Source organism: Brachionichthys hirsutus, chromosome 23, assembly GCF_040956055.1.
Source record: "Brachionichthys hirsutus isolate HB-005 chromosome 23, CSIRO-AGI_Bhir_v1, whole genome shotgun sequence".
Lineage (NCBI taxonomy): Eukaryota > Metazoa > Chordata > Actinopteri > Lophiiformes > Brachionichthyidae > Brachionichthys > Brachionichthys hirsutus.
Genome location: NC_090919.1, coordinates 889888 through 913010, shown reverse-complemented (window position 1 = coordinate 913010; position 23123 = coordinate 889888). Strand labels below are relative to the sequence as shown.

The 23123-nt window shown below is 46.5% G+C and overlaps 1 protein-coding gene across 1 annotated transcript in view; it reads left to right on the top strand.

Annotated features, from left to right (window-relative positions):
- Positions 1-23123, top strand: part of LOC137911310 (receptor-type tyrosine-protein phosphatase delta-like) — a 57865-nt gene that overhangs the window by 10076 nt on the left and 24666 nt on the right. Inside the window, exons 2-12 of the mRNA XM_068755663.1 lie at positions 2022-2167; positions 3809-3950; positions 14254-14442; positions 15503-15511; positions 16209-16226; positions 18010-18120; positions 18808-18819; positions 19992-20261; positions 21177-21758; positions 21937-22082; positions 22291-22435. Of these exons, the coding sequence (XP_068611764.1) occupies positions 2022-2167; positions 3809-3950; positions 14254-14442; positions 15503-15511; positions 16209-16226; positions 18010-18120; positions 18808-18819; positions 19992-20261; positions 21177-21758; positions 21937-22082; positions 22291-22435 (1770 nt within the window). The remainder of the gene's footprint in view (positions 1-2021; positions 2168-3808; positions 3951-14253; positions 14443-15502; positions 15512-16208; positions 16227-18009; positions 18121-18807; positions 18820-19991; positions 20262-21176; positions 21759-21936; positions 22083-22290; positions 22436-23123) is intronic.

Below are 23123 nucleotides of genomic sequence, written 5' to 3'. Positions count from 1 at the left end.
GTTTTCAGATCTGGAATCTAAACGTCGGCCTAGCAGAAAAATCGAGTGTGGAACTGAATCATGAGAATCATTAAGATTTCAACCCCCCCCCCGTTACTCAGTAAAGAAGGACGAGTCAATAAGAGAGAGGGTTGGGGTGAAGAAGAGGAAGGTGAAGGACTGAACCTCACGACGAGGCGCCATCGCCGCGGTAAAAGCTCCGCAGTGAATTAACGCAGCATTCCTGATCCAATAATTAACAATCATTCAGGGGCCTTTATCCCTTTTCAAGTAATCACTAATTGCAACAAGAATTTCAGTTTCCATTTGAGACGAGATTACCGATGAGCGCGCCATGCAAATCAGCCAGCAGCTCCAATTAAGCCCCGATTCCTTCCCGTCTTTGTGCCGGTGGGGGGGGGGGGGCTTTGTGGAGCGCCTACAATGCCGAATTTGTTTCCTCTGCATTACAAAAGACACAACATTTTATCAAAATGCTGCAGATAGAGCGCTGCGTAGTGCCCCAAGAACACGGTACGCGTTTGTTCCATTGATTAGTATGCACGGATTACCCCCCCCCCCCCCCCCCCCCCCTTCCCTCCTCCTCCTTGCATTGTTTGCCTCGGTAACAGCAGCGGGTTTTTCTAAACGGCCAGACGTTTCCGAAGGCCGTGCAGGCGGGCAGGCGGTTAATTAATTAATCTACAGAGGGCATTTCACATCGGCGGTCCCTCCGCGCCCTTCATTCAAATGCTCCGTTGATACCGCATCAACCGACTCGCAGAGTATTTAAACTCTTTCATAAACCCCCGAACGTCGTTGCCACTTTTCACCTCTCCCCATCATTAGACACCCATTTGGCGCCACTTCCTGTCATGGCGACAATTCATCAATATCGCCGAGCTAAAATGCTGCGGCTAATGGCCTCTATAAATGCTCCTTTCCGTGTCCAAATGGAGCCGGGTATTTATTTGCAGACCGCCACCAAATGTGTTGGGATTAATTATCGCCCTCGGCAACCCCACCTCACCCAGCGAGTTAAAGCTTCAGACAGGAAATGGCCCCTTTCATGCAAATTAAATTGAATGTGTCAGTCAGCGTAATAGTGGAAGCCAAGCCGTCTCGGACCGGGGTCCAACTGAAGGAGGGTTTTATTAATGGTCCGGTGGGTGCAGACCGTCGATTTATTGATCACACCACAGGAGGAATTCGGACTCGCACCCGTGCCAATAACCTTTGGGCTTCAGAGAGTCTTTAAACCTCTCCATTATTGACCAGCTTCACATTTGATGAGCAGGCGGCGAGCAGCAACGTGTGATTGCAGACTGTCTCACAGCGTCCGCGGCGCCCTTCAGCGGCGAACGCTTTCTTTGTGGGTGCGTGAGATTCGACGGCGGCTCTTACGCAAACTGCATATTATTTTTCTCTGTTGTCGTGGCGGCGAGTCGCGCCATTGTCCGGGGAAAACAGAACTTTCAATCAGCCTTTGTCTACCGGGAGCCGTACCGGGAGTCTACCCAGAATACATCTGTCGGCGGCGGACCTAAAATGGGGATATGATGGCGATATCAGCGGCCATGTCTGTGAAAACACCATTACCTCCATGTCACGCCTCAATCACTCCCCATTGTGCGCCGACTCCCCCCCCCGTGCTGATCGCCCATGCATGTCCCGGCAGTCGATCACAGCCGGCATAGGGCGACGCGCCGAGCCGTAATGGATGGCCCCCGGAGCGAAAGCATCCCCCAACAGCATATCAATTACACATCAACACGCTCCTGGCGTGATGGCGTGCTGCGTCACGCCCCAATTAAGCCAATGAGATCAGGTGCACATGCAGATAGGTGTGTCTGCACCCTGTAGCGTCACCCCTGCTGCCCACCTGTCAGATCTGACGGGACAGATCGTGAGAACGGCACAATAACGTTGACCTCCAAAGACGATCCCCTTCAATCTGCAATCTTTATTCCTTTCCGGCTTGATCAGGAAGATTCATTTTTAAATATGTTTTTATCTCTTCTTCCGTTTCTGTTTCTCTCCAGCGCCACCAAAGTTTTTAAGAACCCCCAATGACCAAACTGGCGTGCAAGGAGGGGTGGCGTCCTTCATCTGCCAAGCTACGGGAGATCCACGGCCGAAGATCGTGTGGAACAAGAAGGGGAAGAAAGTCAGCAACCAGAGATTCGAGGTATTAGGTCTATTGTTCTGATGTAAAATGCTCGACAAAACTGGAATGCTTCCGCACTGCTTTGCTTGCGCATAACCCATCGCTTACTTTTCGCCCTGACTTGCCACCACGCATTAGCAGGCTCGAGGATTCGCGCTCGCAAACGAGCAAGCGCACAAAAGATCTGATCAAAAGCGGCCGGCTCGAGGAGGAAAAGCCACGCGGCCAGCTTTATGCTAAGTGAAGGGGATGTGGACGCTTTCATTTTGGAAACATCCTTTTGCTTTGTGGCATCTTTATCTAAATGCATGCCCCCCCCCCCCCCCCACCCCCTCCCTCCCCCCCCCTTGCTGCGGCTGAAGCTTTCATTCCTGGTCAGCTTTAATCTGCACTTGGGCTCAGAACCCATGAGAAATAACACATCGCAGAACCCTGATAAGATTTCTATTAATTTACGCGTCAGTCCTCGGGACGATCGCCGTACCTCCCCCGCCCCCCCTTCTGCTCCAGTTGCCATATTTGCCTGCGACTGCACGGCGGCGACGCATCTCCTCCTCCCCCCCTTTCCTTTGCATTTCATAAGCACAGATTTCTAATCTTATCAGAGTTCATCGCATTCGCATCGCACGTTGCGCTGAATGCTAACACGACTTGGTCGCTAGCTGCGATTCAATCACCCGCTGCCGCCTCATCTCCTAACAAAAACCCATTTCCTCCCAGAAGTCTCACAACTTCCTCTCTAATTTACCTTTCCGGCTTTGACGAAGGAAGGCTTCTCTCTCTCTCTCTCTCTCACTCTCACTCTCTTTTTTTTTTAAAGGCAATCACCTGCCGTCTGCTTGAATGCCATCGCCGCTGCATTGCTTTGGCCGATGAAATGTATAATGTTAACTAACACGTGCGCATATATATTTTAACTCCAAAAATGTCCATAGGCGTATGTGCGTGTGTGTGTGTGTGAGTGAGTGTGTGTGTGAAGCCGAGGTTCCCGCGCCTGTATTTATTAAAATCTGCCTCTATGCTTAAACGAGATTGAGTTATGACACAGGCTTTCTAACAATCAGTGAGTATACAACATGTAGCATGCAAGAAGCTGCATAAGCTCCAACCAACAACCTGTTTGTGAGCATCTTATGTGTCAGTCGTTCCTGTGGTCCGTGCCGCTACCTCACCTCATGGTACAACCGTACTGATCAAGCCACTTTTAACTGTCTGTGCTCGTTTCTGTCCCATCGACACGATCTCTGTGACGCATTCCCCGAGGAACAGTGTTAACTTTAAGAGTGGGACACCTGCTGGTTTAAAATCGGACATATCGGAGCGAAAAAATAAAATAAAAAGGTAACCTTCCCCATTCTTAAAGTTAGACAGCCTCATCAGTTATCTGGAGTTAAACTGCACATCAGAGCCAGACCAGTTCCCAGACATCTGAATACGACTTGAAAACAACAACAACACTTATTGTGCTTTACGGCAGGACATGAACACGACGCTCACGACTTCTCAAACACGAACTCACAGCAGCTTTGTCTGTCCGTATGAAGCGCATCGTGTCAGTCACCATCAGAACGTCCTCGACAGCATTCATGACCACGTCGGCGGAAGGTCCCTCGCCTTCTCCTTTAATCTCCTTTAACATTCTCCTGTCTCTCGCACCTGCAGGTGATCGAGTTCGACGACGGCTCCGGTTCAGTGCTGAGAATTCAGCCGTTGCGCACGCCCCGAGATGAAGCCATATACGAATGCGTGGCCTCCAACAGCGTCGGGGAGACGAGCGCCACCACCAGACTCACCGTTTTACGTGGTAGGTCCTCCTCAACAGCGACTCACAAACACGAGCACGCAACCGACACCTGAGCCAGGTAAGGACGCATTTGCTGCCCTGTCGGACGTAGTCGGGGCATCCGGCCACGCTCGCGGTGTGTATTCTAGCCCGGTAAGATTTAGTCCATTCGCCATTAAGCCAAGTAACTCTTCGTCTCCAAGTGACTCAAGTCATTTGCATACATATCCCTGACACAATAATTAAGATGCCAGTTAAATTATGCAAATAGCCGTCCATTCCGAGCCTGCAGCCGTTTAATGGAAAGCTCAGCAGTAATTTTCAAATCGCTCATTTTCTCATCTCCGCGCTGCGGCTTTGATATCCGTTTGAACGAAATAAGGCGGCGCATTGTCTTGTGACGCGGGGGCATGCGGTGCGTTCTCGTTCCGGGTTACCTCAGCGCCAGCGTCTCCACGGAAACGTCATTAGCCGGCAAAAACACGTGTAGCACCGCAGACGGGAAACGGTCAGCCGCTCTGTTCTCGCCCGGCATCCCGCGGGAGTCGGAGTCAGGCGACATCACGTTGGTTGACGCCGCCCCTTTTATAATGAGCAGCCGCTTTTATCTTGATTACACAAAATATTTCATTCAATGGCAAATATGTGGAGGCCCTGAGCTTTTAAGGCTGCTTGGTATCGCTCTAATACACGAGAAGGCAGAAAATGGCTTCAGAAAAAAAGGCTTGGGCTGCCTCAATAAGGTGCACATCACGGCAAATGAGTCCCTATTGGGAGGGGGCGCTTCCCTCCTACACGTATTTAAAAAAATCAAAGGCTATGCGACTCTCCTCCACATTTTATCTCACCAACAAAAGGCACTTTGCGCCGTCTCCAGAGACCGACTGAAAGAGAAGGCGTGCACGTCTCCGTTTACTCTAACTGTAACGCGAGCGTGCACACGCGTGTGCTCGCCGGCGCACGCCGGGATCGTCCAGCGGGGCGGGTACGGAAGCCGCTCCTCCCAGCGCCGCGGCCGAGCATTAGCATGTTTATTGCCATTTCCATTTCGCTCCTCTGCTGCCTCTCCTTTTTCCCATCACTTTATTGAAAGTGAGAGGAGGCGCGTCGCAGACCAACTAAATACGAAACAGGAAGCAGCCTTTCAGTCCTTGGCTTTGGTGCAAATACAAATATGTGCTCCCCGTCCAAACCCAAAGTGGCGGAATTGTTGGTAATTTTACGTAATTATCTGCAGTGTGTTGATTCCTTCATGCTTTCTATTTCTAAAATAATACTTTAAAGAAGTTTTATCAGACCCTAAACAGAATTCCTGATTCAACCGTCGAGGATGAGCGTCGGGGATATGAGAGGACAGGCCGGCCAGTCTTTCCTTCCAGCTTTCAGCAAACAGACTTCCTCTCGTGCCAAGACCCAGCGCGAGAATGACTTTCCACTCTCGGGAAGCAATTTGAGAATGGCGTGCCGTATGAGGTAACGCAAGGTGACCTCAAGGATGAAAAAAAAAAAAGGATTCCATACAGTGCCATAAATGTCTCACTGATGTCCCGCTGCTCATCTTTTAAACTGCAGTTAGACAATGGAAAGGCATAGTTTTATGTCCTGTCCGTCACCATCAGCGGAACACGCACACACACACGCACACACAAAAAGAATCTCATTGGGAAACTCGTGCAAGTGCTTGATGCGGTATTTGATACACAGATAAAGAGGGCGAATGCATTTTAAGAGCCCGTTCGTTTACTTCATTTGGGCTCCAATGGACTGTGGAAATGGTTGCAAAGCATCTGTTGAGAAAACAGCACCGCGGGGGAGGGGGGGGGACGACAAACCCAAACTAGGGGGTATTAGTATTCCGGCGGTGCTTTAACTTGATGGGAGGCACCATTAGTAATGAACCTCCAGGCTTAGGAAAGAGATTTGCATGAAAGTCCGATCCTGAAGCGTAACAATGTTCCAAGGCCTCAGCCTGAGGTATGGATTTCTGATTAACTACGGGACGACCCGACTCATACGCCACTCGTGTCTTTGAATTAAGGACGTCTTGATTCGGGTCGTAATCGAGAATGACAGTGTGAAGAAGGGAATCGGCAGCCGGGATTCACGGCCGGAACGTGATTTTGCTGAAGTGCTATTTGATCGAGTTTATCAATATGCCTCAACGTGCTCCCATGGAGGATTCTCCATCAACTCTGTCCGTCGCTGCAAACATAATTAAAGAAAAGAAAGAGAAGACAATGAGGCCAGCTCACCTCACTGGCAGCGGCGCCGGCAAAATGCTGCCTGGATTTCAGGGCTCCAGTTCATGATTCAGGAATGATTAAGGATTTATATTGCATCCTCATACTCTTATTATGCTGTCAACAGCCATTTCCTGTCTCTCCCCCCCTCCCCCAGCAACACACACACACACACGTGTGCAAACTCTGCACAACTTGACAGTGGGAGCGGAAAATGGGAAAACTGCTCTCCTGTGACGGAAAAACAGAATGCATCATTTCCATTTGTATGGAATAGCGCAGTCAAAGCCATGTAGCCAAGACGGATCTTTCCACACGCGCTGAAAGGGCCGCTACACCATCAGTGATTATTCATAGACAATGCGTTCAATCCGCTCTTTGTTATTGTTGTGAGAAAAATGGTCCCCACACTTAATGAAAGGACACGGAAAGCCGGCTGATTTATATTCCAAGTGGCGTTCCCTGATCGCAGGCAAACCTGCTGAGAAATGCGAGAAGCGACCGATAGGAATAATTTGAAATGGACGTTAATACTCATCGCCTGCCGTCATGTTTTTTAGATGAACAAAAGGCGCTCTGCGGGCTCAAATTGTTCAGCAAGATAAATGCTGCGTCAGCTGTCTCGGACCGCCGGAGCAAGGGACGCAGACAGGGATGAAGCAAGTGTCCGTTGGAAGTTACTGCGGCTTGAGAAACAAGAAGAAACTAAATCGAGAAAGGATCCGGCAGCCACCGTACAATTATCTGGTTTGTAGGCAGGCGCTCTATGGATGGCGAGACCTGGTCAGCCACACGGAACGCTCAGCCGTGCTCCAAAAACACATTCTTCTCCCAAAATAGAGCTGCTGACTCATCGTGGGAATTAAAGTCCCTTTGCTCGATAGAAAATGAAGACATTCCAGACTTCTTTAAAAGCCACTTTTAGGTGGAAACGAGTCGTACCCTGATGCGTTATGTTGGCTCCATTACTTCTACCAGGTTTCCCATGTGTCAGGAAGTAATTCATTGGAATTTGCAGGACGTTTTTCTCCGAAACGGACACGTTTTTCTCTCCCAGGATGCGGGGATGAGCTTCAAAGACCATCAACTATCTTCATGGCCATTAGATGCGTCATAAAATATCCATAGGCAGAGTTATTGCTTGGGATACGGCCAATAGCGGCTCGATGCTGCTCCTTCATACGTCGTGAAAGGGGAGCGCCTGATGACAAGTTATTCATTATTGGAATTAAAAAGATGGAGTTGACTGTCCTCACAGAAATTGATCTCATCTCAGAAATAAATAATTACCCCCCCCCCCCCCCCCCACTGGCCCTGATATTCTACTGTGTTAATTGTGGGAACCAATCAGTACCTGCATCGCATCTAGGATGATTTAAGGCAAAACCGCCTCCAACTTAATGGATGTTAGACTTTGTATTTTGAATAACGGCCGAGGAAACGTCTCCGGGAGCCACGAAGTCGCTCAGACCAAACTCCGGGAATGACGGATAACTGCTACAGCTCACTATCTGTTTCAATAAAAGTAAACACAGCTTTTTTGAATTAATAATTATTGATTCAGTCATTCAACTGCGGAATGAGCTTAGATAACGCTAAGAATTGATTTTGGGTTGTAATCGTAGTATAAACCTTACATCCAGCATCCAGTTTTATGGCTACGAAAAGGGAACGGGGCCAAGCCCTTCTAAATTGTAATTGCACGTTGCTTCAGCTGCAAAGCCATCTGTCAAACATCGTATGCGGCTTCAGCGTAGCCGTTTCCAGGACGCGACCAACGGCCTGCTGCGACAGCCGTGGCTTCTCAGTCACTTCTGGGTAGAATTCCTGTCTGCTAAATTTGAAAGGCCCGATATAACCCCATTTTCCATTAGGGATCTTTGAGAGGCAAGCAGTCCTCTCTGCATGATGTTAGCAAGCATGAATAATCTCAATACGCCCCCCCCCCCCCCCCCCCTCTCCTGTAGCACGCTTTTAACTGTATCAATAATTGAAATGGATGGCGTTAGGTTTTCCCTTTTTCGGGTGCAAGAGAACCTTTCCTAGAAGTGATGAAGATGATGAGGTTCTCCCTTGGGGGCGACCAGGTTGGATAGAATTAGAAAACGTTTTGTATCCTGCCCGGTCGGAAGACTTTCCTGTTCGGCTCCAGGTTCTGCCCGTGATCACCAACAATGACTACTTCGACATGAGCCTTTTACAACTTTTAGCCATCAAGCAACATATCGTCTTTCCAAGTTGGCGGTAAAAGGGTAAACAAACGATTGGAGAGACGGGGTAATAACGACGTGTTGGGCGAAGCGTCAATAAGACAGGAGTATCAGGGACTTGAGGCGTTATTTGTGTAGCCCCCGCCACATCGTCTTTATTTATGAATGCATAATGCCCTCAAGAGGATCGAATATGCGCTGATGGCCTGTTGAAAAAATAAAACCTAGAGTCTTCGCAAGGTACGTCTCGAGGGTTTGGGAGAATGGGAGACATTCATTTTAACTGTGTGTTTGACAAATAGCTCTAAGCATCGTCAAATAGTTGCCTCCCTCCCTCCTTTTGAATTTTAATAATAATAATAGGGGGGGAGGGGGGGGGGGGTTGCTGATGGCAGATAAGATGACAAGAGCAAAAGTTATTCCTTCTTTCCCCAACTCTAAATAAATGGGGCGCTGTTTTCTGGAGTTAATGGAATCATTGCTCAAGGTAACAACCAGCAAATGGAATATGCAAAGTGAAAGAGGGGCGAAGGACAGAAGGGAAAGAAGGTGGGAGACAGACAAAGAGATTATTTAACATCGGGCATCTTTTAAAGCCTCGGATGAGCCTCGGCAGGATGAGACGACGAAGACAAAGGCAGCGAGACATGATGGACGCGGGTGGAGGTGATTCTCTCTCTCTCTCTCTCTCTCTCTCTCTCTCTCTGGTGTTTACAGTACATCTGGCTGGCAGTCCTGTAAAGCACCAAAGAGGCATCCGAGCGGGAAGCCCGGCTTCTGGCCTTCCTTTTTGCTCGCCCAGCCCGGCCTGCAGTCGGAAGGCCTTCCCGCATCATCTCTCCTATTCATGTCTTTACCCCATCCATTTTAGCGCCACCCCTCAGGGCTATCCGACAGTAACGCTCGTCCTCCGACTCCCTTTGCTTATGTTGTAAACGGTGGCGCATCACAGCTAATCCGTCATGTTTACGAATGACACGGGGCCCGGGGAAAGGTGGGAGTGCCTTGCCAGGAGTGGCGCACGTCGCTGTTGGAATGCCCCGTGCTCGGCTGATCCAATCTGCCCCGGTAGGGACGGACATAAAGAATGTCGAGATGACATGCTTGAGAATCGAGAACACTTCCGATGGTTCATCTAGGAAGGCTTTTGTCTGGGGGGGGAAAGGCCTTAAGATAAACAGATCGACTGTGTAACGGTTCCCTCGTAATCTCAGGCATTAGGCAAGGTCTTTTTATTTCTTTTTTTTTTTTTTTAAATGGCAAATAATTAATTACACAAACTCCAAGGGGATTTATGGAAGAAACAATCAGCGCAGGGCAAGGGGGACGTAGATGCTATTTGTCACCGAGACGGAGCGCCGTGAACCTTCCTCCTCCTATAATTCCTTCCAAGGTTCATCATCATCATCATCATCACAACAGGAGTTTTAAGGAACACCCTGGATAGCATTTCACAAGCGATCCCTATTTTTCCTCCTTTAGGCAACGAGGGAGTAATAAAATTTTAGTGGGTGCTTGATGGTCCGCCGTTGTCCGCCCTCGGGTTTTAGCAGTTTTCTCAAAGAGCCTGTATTTGTTCAGCAAATGACTGAGCTGCCTTTCAGAGGTCCCTTTTAGAGGCGCCAAGCAAGTGAGACTTAATGGCACTTTGACTTGGAGTGGGCCTGCTTCGCCTTCAAACACCATTACAGTAAATTGGAATTAGCGGTTTGAGCCAACTGTGGCATATTCGCCGTAGTATTCATTAGTGCGCTCTATACCTGTAGAATGTACTGATGAAGTAAACCCAAGGATACTTCCACAAGCCCAGTCGCGCTCCGACTGCAGGTTTTAATTACACTGAAGTACCCAATTTTTCACTTCACTAAATGCAGAAGAGGGAACATTTGCAAAAATATGCCAGTGATGTTCTAGGTGGGTTCAAGTTATTTATAGCATAGATGATCGATAGAATTCTCTGTAGAAATAGGGTCTTGACAAACTTATAAGGAGCCGCGATTGAAGCCTCCATCGATGCTGGACCAAAACAGACGTGCGTACCCTCGGTGGAAATAAACGGATCTTGGGGCTAATCTTATTTACGCTAGACAGCATACGTGCCAAACATCAGTGGGATGTATCAATAAGATAAATACAGGTTTTAGATTTTCTGAGGGCACTCGGGGAAAACTTAGACGTCTCGTCATTTTTTCCTTTTGCTCAGCAAATACCCCGACGTGCTTTTTTAGACTGAATCCTTGCCCGACTTGTTGCATTTTAAAATAATTGCTCATTCGTGATGCATCCAACCCTTCCCTTGTGTTCCGTGTCAGATGTTTAAGGTTGCGCGGCTTCGTACGCACATGGCACCCGAACACGCCAGATTTTTGTCCTGGAACAAGTGAACCAAATTAAATGCGAAGATGCAAAGTGAACGAAACGGAACAAAATAAAAGATATTCAAGGTAGATATTAAAATGCCCCCCGAAGCTGTGGTCAAAAGTGTGAGGCCAGGTTTTAGCCCAGAGGATTGTGGGTAGGATGATGGAGTAAAGTGACTGACTCCAGGTCTGAGGTAGTTTTTCCAAGCTGCAGAAATTTACCTTTCTTTTGTTAAACAAAGGCACAAAATCAGTAAAGTAACGATGTGGGTGAACAAAGAAACAGAGTGCAGGGGGGGGACGAACAAATAGAACACATGGCGTCATGGAATTGGCACAAAATTGAGTTGCTGTCGGCCTTTGTTAATAAAGAGCTCTTACGTTTGGTCGAGTAATTTTGTTTGAGTGCAAAGAAAAGCACAATTAAGCGGCCTCTCTCCGATGCCAAAGGGACAGAAAACAATGAATGTCAGCCGAACTGGAGCCGCAGAAAAAAAAAACACTTCGCCGAAGAGGAATCCGGATATATAAATTGAGCTCGGAACACTTTTTTAGCAAACCGTAAACAAATTGTGAACACCCTCATTAAAATGAAAGCCTGAAAGACCAGACTGTTCCGAGAGACTCTTCACTAAATGTGTGTGCGTGTCAAGACTTGATTTCCTATGACGGTGTTGCTCAACGCAAGTCTTTCAGCCGTCACCTTAAACCGTGTGCGTGGAATTGTTCTCCTTATTAATTATCGTCCGCCGCTTTATAAGGCACCAAATCCCAAATCAATCCAGGCCTGCTAATGCATTAGCAAGCCCATTCTTACAGACGGCCTGGTTAGCAGCAAGAGTCCTGTATGATCGACACGATTAGCACCCGAAACCTGCAAACCCCCCCTCACATTCCGGGGCCATTTCGGAGCAGGGAAAGAGCTTTAATCAGCATCTTCCGAACTCCAGTCGATATGCAGTGGTGGGATGGGAAAAATAAGCCGTGCTGTCACACTCCATGGGTAATGTTTAGTGGCTCGTCTTTTTGTGCTGGCTAAAATCTAATCTCGGAAGGGGTGGAAAGAATAATATTGATTCCTAAACTGGGCAAAAAAATTGCATGTAGGGCAGAGTAAAAACTAAAAGGCATGTCGTATTGAGGACATCTGCTTGAAATTTGCACGCTTCCGTAATCCTGCATCTTTCTGGGGGAGGAATTCCAAAGCAACAAATGCTTCTTGATGCACCGTGTTCTCCAGCGCCGTTACAACAAGTGACCTGTGACAGCCTATTTCAAAGAGATCGTATCCACTCGGATTTTGTATTATGGTGCGCAGGGATTTTCCCCTGAAGAATAACCTCGACCGCGGGGTGAAAAGTCTTGTTCCGCTTGAGAAGCAAAGGGTCGGACTAAATCTAATCCTCGCAGCAAACACAGACAAAGCCAGAAGGTGACCGGAAAGGGTTTGTGTTTGTACGGAGCCATTCGGAGAATCTCTGCTACGCACATTTGTTACCTTCTTAAACTCCTCGGTGCTTTCTTTGGGGAAAATTTTAAGACCTCTGAACTGGGCGCCGCCCCCGTTGTCATACAAGGCAGATGTGACGCTCTTATTGATCAATCGTTCTAATCTGCTAATGGGTTGAGCTTATGTCCAGTGGCCTCGCGTCTTCAGCAGAAATCTGCTCACCGAGGGACTTTTTGAGCCAATGTCCTTTTATACTTCCCTCCCATACTTGGCAACACACACTCATGTGGTCTGATAGCCAGGCAGCGGCTAATGTGTGCAAATTGTCATTGGGAGTCTCTTTATATCAGGCACCAGTGCTCAGCACTTCTCCGGAAGGTGACTTCAGCATTTCTCTGCCTTCCATCTCATTTAGTGTGCAGAGCCATTGTTGAATATACAGTATGGATCCGGAAGGCGGAGACCGCCCTTGTCTCTGACTGTCCTTGAGATTCCAGTTCTCACCGAGACCGATTTAAGGAAGAGGCACCTCGCTTCTGGGAAAGCAAGCCCAAAGTACACATTTAAAAACAAACAGATTACAAGCAAGTGTTTACAATTTCCACTTCCAACACGATGCAGCTCATGGTTCCCAAAGTGGTAACTAATTAGCTCTTGGCTTGTAGATTCTGAAACCACAAGTCAAAAACCAACGTCTTGATTAGAAGTGGAACTTCAAATATGGCGCACGGAGAAAAAAACTTGCTCGCTGCTTGGCATCTGATTGAAAATGTATTTTTTTTGTACTCACTAAAAGATAATCAATACATCAACTTGCTGAAAAAAAAAAGGAGTTCCTCTTTAACTCTGCACGGATTGCCACATCCAATTACTATATTCAATTCGCATCCATGCTACCAGACCCGCCTCCGGCTATTGCTTTTGATCAGGTGTACTTTTGACTCTCTGTAGAATCGACTAATTGTCCCTTTGACCTTGAACACGTTGAAGGGAGCTCGGACAGGAGCCGCCTTGTACAACAAATTCCTTTACCCTCCTTCTCGTCTTGCACCATTTGAAAGAGCATCTTTGTGCCATATTGCTTCATGCAACGTGGTCCAATTGAGAAATTCCATTTTAAAAAAGGAGTGTCTCTCATTAATTGAATGAAAGGGATGAAGATAAAACGCCTTGCACATGATGTCAGCGCCCGTACGGTGATGATGAAACATAAGGATGCACAGGGCAAGATGCCCTACATACAATAACCAACACTGGACAACCGCTAAGCTAATGAGCAACGACCAAAGCATGCGGGATGAAGGATCAGAAGCGGAAACAAAGTGGAAGCGGCTGTCAGAACCGGCGTCAGTTCAGGCAGGGACACAGAGTTGCATTAAAAAAGTTTTGCAGCTCAGTTTGAAGTGACTCATTTCGATATACATTCTCTTTTCGGAGAAGATTTATCCATCGAGCAGGCTTCTCCTGCCAGATACCCAAAAGCATTGTTGGAAGGCAGCCATGATTGTCGTTTGGCTGTACGAAGGCTGTGGCATCGCAAAGCTGTTTCCAGACTGATGTCTCCTCATGAAAATTTAACGAATAAAGCACTTCCAAAAAAAAAAGGTGCAGTTTACGGGAGCAACGGAAGACACTAATTAGCCGTATCACAGCAGGAAAAGGAAAACTTGAAGCTGCACACGAACCTCATCGGCATTCCAAATGAGCAGATTAACACTTAGCTAAGGCTGCAAAGACGCAGACATTATGCATATAGAGATCTGGTGGCGTTTGGTATAAATCATTATGAGCCTTGGCAAATATTATTGCTCATGCGGCAAATTCAATTCAAAGATCAACACCACTCTCACGTAACAGACGAGCTACAGGAAGTTAGTTAGCGTAGCACGGGTAGAGGAACGCTAGCCCGCGTTTCATCCTCTTCTGATCTGCACAAAAACACATTTGGTCGAGAAGAATTTCACGTCAGAAGCCACCAAACGTTTGTGTCTCTGAATGCTAATGGTAATCCACTAGAACTCCGTCCTCGCCAGCTCTGCCCATGCGTGTCCTTTCTGCCTCCAGAGGACCAGCTGCCCCCTGGCTTCCCCACCATTGACATGGGCCCCCAGTTGAAAGTGGTGGAGCGGACTCGCACCGCCACCATGCTCTGCGCCGCCAGCGGTAACCCCGATCCCGACATCTCCTGGTTCAAGGACTTCCTCCCCGTCAACACCACCAACAACAATGGTCGCATTAAACAGCTCAGATCAGGTATGGTTCCTCCGCTGGAAACGTGATTCCCAAACAGAGAGGCTTCTTTCTTTTTATCCTCTATCTGTTGGCTCTCCTGTTCTTTCATCCTCTTCTCTTCCTGCCATGATTTAACTTCTCATCTGGTTTTCATTTTGTAGGTAATGGTATTGTTTCCGCTACTTCCTGTCCTCTACTCTTTCTGCCTCCCCGGTGTGTTTCTGTACGTCTGTCTTTGTCTTCCAGTGTTGTCACGGGCTGTGTTTCTGCCCTAACTTCTGCCCCCCCTCGTCCACTGCTCTGACCCTTATACGATGAATTACTTTGCCGTTTTGTGTTGATTCCCTTTCCCACTGCATTGGTGCAGTATTTTTTTTTTAATCCATTCTCTCCATTTATTGTGTCTTTTTTGTTTTAACAATTAATATTCAGCATTCAGCTTCATTCAGAATCTGCTAAGGAGTGCGCACGATTTTTGATATCGGAAAATATGCAGAAAAGCAAATTAATCATGGTCCTTGTGCCTCTGTGGGAATTTTACTTTTGAAGGAGGTATCATTCAACCTCTTCTGAATATGCTTTCAAGAAACTTTGGTAAAAAAAAATAACAAATAAGAGTTACAGACACTGATCAGCCACAGTAATGCTTAAACCCTCATCGGGCTTCCCCCCTTAACACTTGATTTTTGTTCTTTTTTTGCCCCTGCTTTTGCTTTTACTGGCTGTGACATACCCTAATATACTTACTCACCCTAATACCCAGAGTGTGAAAGAGAAGAATTTACTCTACTTTTAAAACTGTTCCATAAATCACAGCTTTTAGCTTCTGTGTATCAGCTAACGGCAACCCGCTAGGACCACTACTTGTAACCTGTATGTTTGACCGCCTGTCTTTACAGATTTCACAACTGTCCTTTGTTAACCTCACTTCCATGCTGACTTGTTTTCAACAGAACTGTGTAGAATTAACCGCTTCTTTTTTTTTTAAGCATTAACGAAAACCTTGTCAACTAAACTCACTTAAAGAATATAATCATATTCTTATGCTGTCTTTCTTCTCTCTATACTTTTAAATCTACAGAATCCTTTGGTAAGTGCTTAGCTCTAAAGCACACATCACTCCCCTCCCACTAATTTCCATATACCCAACAACTATTAAAATGCATGGCATGCATTTTACTAACAGATAGAGTAGTTTATGGGCTACGGCTAGAGACACAATCCTCACTCACCCAAAGGTGTCCAGGCGTCCTCCTACCTAGCCTTGCTTTAGCGTTACCTTTATCTGGAGTAGCATCGCCAAGTCTTGTCACATTTCTGTACTCACTCACTGACCCACAACTGAATCACTTACTTAACCTTTTAACACCAGCAAAGCAGGTACGGAAAAGAGTTTTAGGGAGTTGACCAGCTCACATCAACCAAAAGGGATCTCAAATTGTTGGGTTTTTTAAAAAACTTGTCTTTTGCTCACATTAAAAAGTCCTTAAAAGTCTTTCCCCTTTAGTAGATGGTCTTTAGAAGCCATTGCCACTTCCAAAATGGCACCCCACACCCCCTTTTTGGTACACCAATGTACAAGTTCTGAGTTTTTCTATGATGAATTCTGTCTTTCTCACTACAGAAAAGTTCTCACTCTCTCTATCTCTCTCTTTCCTCCAGTACCTTTATTTTTTACGTGCCCTGTTAAATCTAATTTGATTCTTCTTCCAAAGCCCCCAGCCTCTATCTACTCGTACTAATGCTTCTTCTTTCTAATCTTATTTGCATTCATATTATCCACCCAGGTGGTACACCAATAAGAGGTAAGAGTGCTGAACTGATGTTCACAGAATGAAAGTAATACAAATTCATTCTTGCTGTCAACCCATCCATTCACTTGAATCACCTCCATTTTTGTCCTGTTTACCAAGACCGAATCCCATTACGTTCGTACGGACCTTCCTGATTTATTCCCGTTTGGTTGACTAAATTTGTATCCCATCTTTTTTTGTCTATGCTTTATTTACTCTTCTGTATTCTGTTTCCAAGAGCCTGTTTAGCTCGGTTGTGATATGCTTGCCCTGGCTCAAATAAGCATATCCAATGACTATTTTTTTAAGCTATATTTTTCCGTTCATTTTTGTTTTCTTTTTGGCCATAGCGAATCATGTGTCCCCTCTTTTTGTCCAACTAAAACAACCAAGCATTTTTCCCCCCCTTAGCTGTTCTTGTTCAGCACAAAAAAAAACCGCACAGATGCTGTGGAATCACGCAGGCATGCTGAAGACAACTTTGCCTCTCCTCTGCTTCGTTCTCCCAAAGAATTCTTTCTATCTTTGCAAACTTTTTTCCCCCCCATTTCTTCTATTTGCTTTCCTCTCCTGTATCTCTACAAAAAAGCCCAAACAACCACTTTTTTGATAAAGTTTCTACGGTGCTTTTTTCTCTTTCACCTATTTTTCTTACTTTTGTTGGGTTTGGAGACTATTTTACTTTTTGACTTTTTTTTTCTTCAGGGTTTGGGGAAGGCAAACAGTAGAGTCTGGCGAGGACCCGATTGGCTCATTTTTGCCGCGTGACATGAAGCTGGAGAGATGTTAATGCATAAAATCAATTTTTTTCCCCATGGTCATGTGACACCACACTGCTGATCCCATTGGTGGATTTTTATGGGTGTCTTTTGTAGCTTTCACAAGCTAATGCAGTGGTCGGATGCTTTCTTGTTGGCTCAAGCCAAAATTTTGAATTTTGTCTTCTAATACAATTGCATTTTATTTTTCAGCTAAGGGTTGTCAGAAGGTTGTAAGTTGTGCCGACATACATTTCTTGCCAAGATCTGCATGTCAACTTTTGTTACAGAGGGTAATGTGGTGGTTTTCACTTACATGATAGCACAATTAACATTTTTCTACATGTATGAGCAGCATTTTTGTATTTTTTTGTATGCGCTGCATTTTTTTTTTTTTTTTTTTTTACTACTTCACCTCGATGAAGTCCCAATTTAATTCTGCTAGGTGGATGTTACATTTGATCTGTGATTGAATATGCTAAAATTCATAGCCTACCTAAATTTCTTTCTTTCAATTTGTCTTTCCTTGTTATGCGGCTTTCTTATACTGTTAACCTCTTTTGTTTGATCCATGTTTCCCTGAAGCAGTATCACTCATCCCCATATTGACCAGTCCAGTGACATGTTGTATATATTGATCGGCTCGACCCTATTTTTCCAAAGTGAAATCATTATATCTTTTTCACATTGGCGTTACGATGAGTGTCTTTTTCTTTTCTTTTTTAAATATTTTTTTATAGGTTTATAATTAAACAAGCCTTTTCTATACGGGAAAAAAAAACCTGGTAAATATCTAGACAGAAGATATTAGATGAGTTTTTAATTTGCGTCTGGTTGAAAATGTTTTTTTTTCTCGTCTCGTTTCTTTAGGCCTTTTAGAAGGACGATATTTTTGTACTGCTGTCCACTGTAAAGCAAAAGTCGAAATGAAGGTCGCTGTTGGTCAAACAAGTTCCTTTTAGTGTCTGTGATCCTGATGCGATCAACGTCATTTTAACCAATCCTACGCCGCCATCCCGTTTGCTATTCCCAACCAGGAGCCCTCCAGATAGAGCAGAGCGAAGAGTCCGACCAGGGGAAGTACGAATGTGTGGCGACCAACAACGACGGAACCCGTTACTCTGCCCCAGCAAATTTATACGTCAGAGGTAGGAGAGGCGCGCTAACAACTCTAGCATGGTTCTTTAACGCTACATTAATGCTGATTTTGAGCTTCTCGAATCGGACAATAACGTTTGCAGGGGCCACGTCCTTTTGTAAGTATGATTCGTTTGATTTTTGAGATTCCTTTTTTTGTTGCATCCGCCTTACCCGCACTCAACCGAACCTCCAGTATCCGATCTGTGATGCTTTTCTGTTGATTATCCTGAGTCTAACTCCAACGACTGGACCGCCTGCTGTGTTTATCTGCTGCTTGCCTTTCAAACCTGATTGGCGGTGGCGCTCAAGGGTGGACAGAGTGCCTCCATCAGTCGTGCCGCCCCAACCCCCCCCCCCCCCCCCCCAACAGAGCCTTTCTAGCCTTTTATTCTCCCTTCACCAACACTTGAAGGACTGACTTGCAAAAACAGAGTCACAAAGCAAATACAATTCAATCAGTGTTATACGTTTAGTTTTGTAATCATCAGTTGGTATCGCTCAGACAGGTCAGAATTGTTTAGTAATCTGGATGCCGTCGAGACACAAAGGGCCCCTCCAGCGCCAGAAGGTCCTTCGAATTGTTTGAAGAGCATTTGAACACCTAAAACATGGCCTTTTTACTCTCTGTGTTTCCCTTGTTTTTTCTCCTGTCCTTATTTAATTTTATTCTGCAACAATTTCCCTACATCCCTCAGAGCTGCGAGAAGGTTGGTGGGTTTTTAAATCTTTGAACACACAAAAAAAAGTGGCTCATTTGTCTGCTTCAAAGAAAAGTCACATTTTTATTTTAAATGTACAAGAATTTCTGTCATCTTCGCACATCCGCTGCTCATTTTCCTCCTATGTCCTTGTCAGAATGCTTGACCATCCAACAGGTGGTGCATGTTTGCATCTTTGAGGTGGTGCCGACAATATTTGCATGTTTGTGGTGTCTCTATTTGCATTGTCGTAATCTGCTCATGCCCTTTCCCTGGTCTATAAGACCAACACTAACCCTGTCTGCGGTCGTGCTAGCAGATCCATGGGGGTCACACAAAAATATACATAACTCTATTGCGTAATCTCCATTTAAATGTGACAATAGCCTTGATTTCCGTAGACCTTTCTAATCCAGTCATTTAGCCCTGATGCTAAGATGTCCATGCCCAACTCGAGCCCCCCCCCCCCCCCCCCGGCTCCCCGAGATGTTTCCTTGCTAAGTCATGTCTCCTTGTTTGCACGACAGACCTTCATCCCCTTCAGAAGGACATGAAACTGCCTATGTGCACGGTGGATATCAGAATATTTAAGTTCAGAAAATGTCGCCCTTTTTGTTGTCTTTGACATTTTAACTGTGCTTCTACTGGGGCTGTCAATTAAGTTGTTTTTTTTAAGTCCAGATGTAGTTAATTGTGAATAAATAACATTTGACTGGTTAGATATTGAATGAGAAACACCAGCATGTGTCGGCTACCAGTGCAAAGCTCAGCGCGTATCCGGCTGAAAGGCGCTGCAGACCGGCCCTTATCAGGATCTGGAGACGATCTAGGCTGATGAAACCCAATCCCAATGAAAACCACCATTGCATTTGACAGCCCTAGTTTTCCCCAAATCTGCTGGGAGCGTTCGTCCTGGAAGTTCCTCCAGCACGGCGCCGTTCTGTAGAACTGAGCCGATTGTGATCCAGTTTTTATTTTAATTTTATGCATGGCGCTCATATTTCCGTTAACCCCATTCATTCATAAGTCTAGGCTCAAACGTACTTCAGCATCATCAGTCATGAATTATCTTTGGTAATTTGATGTCAAATCACCTCTCTTTTGTTACTTTGGAAACTTTTGAAGATAATTAAAACGTTTCTCATCCACGTTCTGCTCGGCCTTCGCCTTGTTTTTGCCAGTACGACGGGTGCCGCCGCGGTTCTCCATCCCGCCCACGGACAACGAGATCATGCCCGGCGGCAGCGTCAACATCACGTGTGTGGCGGTGGGTTCTCCCATGCCTTACGTCAAGTGGATGCTGGGCGCAGAAGACCTCACGCCGGAGGACGACATGCCCATTGGACGGAACGTCTTGGAGCTCACGGACGTCCGTCAGTCGGCCAACTACACCTGCGTTGCCATGTCAACCCTGGGGGTCATAGAGGCTGTGGCTCAGATAACAGTCAAAGGTAGAGTTACTTCTTATTTCTAATTAAAGGCGGAATATTTCCACAGAACACGCAGTTGGACCTGCTCGGAGTGTTCCGCGTTCTGCACGCACTCGCAGCCTTTTTCATGTTCACGGTAAACCATCCGGGTCGAGACGACTGCCTGCGCTTTAAACAAAGTTATTTACCTCTCCTCGCCACGATAACGCATCAGTGGATGATTCCTTAAAGCTTCAGACAAGCCCCGGCACCAGCCGGCGTGCTTCAGATGCCGGATCGGAGTGCTTATCTCTCAGCTGGAGAACTACAAAGCCGCGAGATCACGATTTCTGTCAGAGAGCGTCTGGGAGGGGAGGCGGCGAGCGAGTTTGGTTCGCTGTCCTCTGTAGGCATGCTACTTATCGGAGTGTAATCCAATCTACACTGCTGCACAGCAGGAAAAAGCCCCCCCCCCCCCCCCCCCACACACACACACACACACCTCTGTTTTTCATAGAGATATTAGTCACAATAGAACAGACTGGCAGCAGCCTCCCCCCAGAAGCATACTTCAGGTGGCAAATAAAGACAATATATTGCTCTGAAATATTCTTTGCCATCTGCCACGGCGTGGGGAATTAAAGCAATAAATTTACCGGTTAAATTATTAAAGTGATAAACCCTGGGAAACGTGAGATTAACAGCGGCATTCTCTGCTGCTAAACAGGGGGGTAGCAAGCCTTTAAGCTCACATCCGTACACTTAAAAAAAAGAACATTCAGATACACCTCATGCAATGAGCTGGCAAATTAACGTAATCAATATAATTCAGCTGCCTACAAATTCTCAGTCTCTACGGACCGAGTCATAAAATACATTTCCCTCTTTGTTGTTTGCAGATATATTTTTTAATGCCTTCCATTTGTGCTCATATGTTTGTGATAATTCCAATCGCAGCATTGCCAAAGGCTCCTGGCATTCCCGTGGTGACGGAGCGCACAGCCACCAGCATAACGTTGACTTGGGACTCGGGGAATCCCGAACCGGTTTCCTACTACATCATCCAACACAAGTCAAAGTACTCGGAGGACTCGTTTAAGGAGATCGACGGCGTGGCCACCACTCGGTACAGCGTGGGAGGCCTGAGCCCGTACTCGGACTACGAGTTTCGGGTGGTGGCGGTGAACAACATCGGGCGAGGGCCACCCAGTGAGGGCATCGAGGCCAAAACGGCCGAGCAGGCGCCCAGCACGGCGCCGAGGCAGGTCAGAGGTCACATGCTGAGCACCACCACGGCGGTCATCCACTGGGATGAACCGGAGGAGGCCAACGGGCAGATCATGGGCTACAGAGTCTACTACACCATGGACTCCTTGCAGCATGTCAACCTCTGGGACAAGCAGATCGTCCGGGGGTCGAACTTTGTCACCATCCAGGGTCTGATCCCGAATAAGACCTACTACATCAAGGTCCTGGCGTACACCTCGGTGGGCGACGGGCCTCTCTCTCCAGACCTTCAGATCATCACCAAGACGGGAGGCAAGTGTGTTTTTGTTTTTTTCCACTGACAGAGAATCCATATGCGAACAGATTTTAGCAAATGGTCAAACCCCTACCGAACCACAAACGGCGTTCGGCTCTGCTGCGTCTGCACGACTGTTGCGATACGGACAGATTGTAGAGTGATGGATTCCTCTCCTCATTCCACGCATCGCAGTTCCCTCCCAACCCACCGATTTCAAAGGAGAAGCCAAATCGGAGACGAGTATTTTGCTTTCCTGGATCGCCCCCGCTCAGACCGGACAGGAAAATCAAATTACAGGATATGAACTCCTGTACAGGAAGAGGGACGACAAGGAGGAGGTAATTATCGCCCTTTTTGTCTTTTTCTCTTGAATTGTGTTGCTTTGCATTCACATTAATCCACACAGACTTGTCAGTTCAGTTTGACAAATCTTTATTGTAAAGGGTTGAAACTATTTTTGTGTTTTACCTTCGACACTCCGATTGTCGTATTCCCAGCTGTCCGTCCATTTAAAAACTGACAATACGAACCTCCCCCCCCCTGCAGAAACGCATCAGCTTCGAGCCGACAACAACGTACCTGCTTAAGGAGCTGAAGCCCTTCACTATTTATACATTCCGGCTGGCTGCACGGAGTAAACACGGAGTCGGAGCTTACACCAGCGAGATTTCTGCAGAAACTCCACAGACACGTAGGTCCTCCCTCCTTATCTGACAGAGTTTAAACTATTTGGCGAAGGAGCGCATTTTCAAACGCATTCCAAATTCGACACGTCATGCGGAATCCAAAATGTGACCCCCCCCCCAACCCAAGAAAGTCAAGAAACTCCAGAAAGGAGAGATAAAGCAAATAAGATTCTTTCTTTTGAGCTTGAATGCATTTGAAAAGCAATCTGAAAGTAAAAACGTGTTTTATGAAGTCGACCTGACCATGCAGCATTCACTTTGAGAAGGTGCATGGACAGCATTCCCAGGAAGGAGGTTACCCCCCCTCCACCTTTGTTGTGTAAATCCAGCCTGGACTCGTAGAAGTCATAAACTTCTGAATTATTTATACCAATGCTCAGGTGCATTTATCCAGAAGTGTCACAGTGGAAGGGCCTCGCCCGTCCACATTGCATGCAGGCCGAAGTCAGAGAATAAAGTTTTTGTGTCTGAGCTTTCTATGTGGCGACGCTGCTAAGAGCATTTTCCCTAATGCTGGTGTTTCTCCTCAATCCAAGATTGGATGAATGAATGTCGGCACAGCAGCGATATCATAGAAAGCTCAAAGAATCCACCGTCTCTGTCGTTCGGGACGCTTCCTCCCGAAAAGACCTCAGATTTATGGGTCGAGAGTGGAACAAAAATAAATAAAGACGCATCGGAATGTTTAAGAGA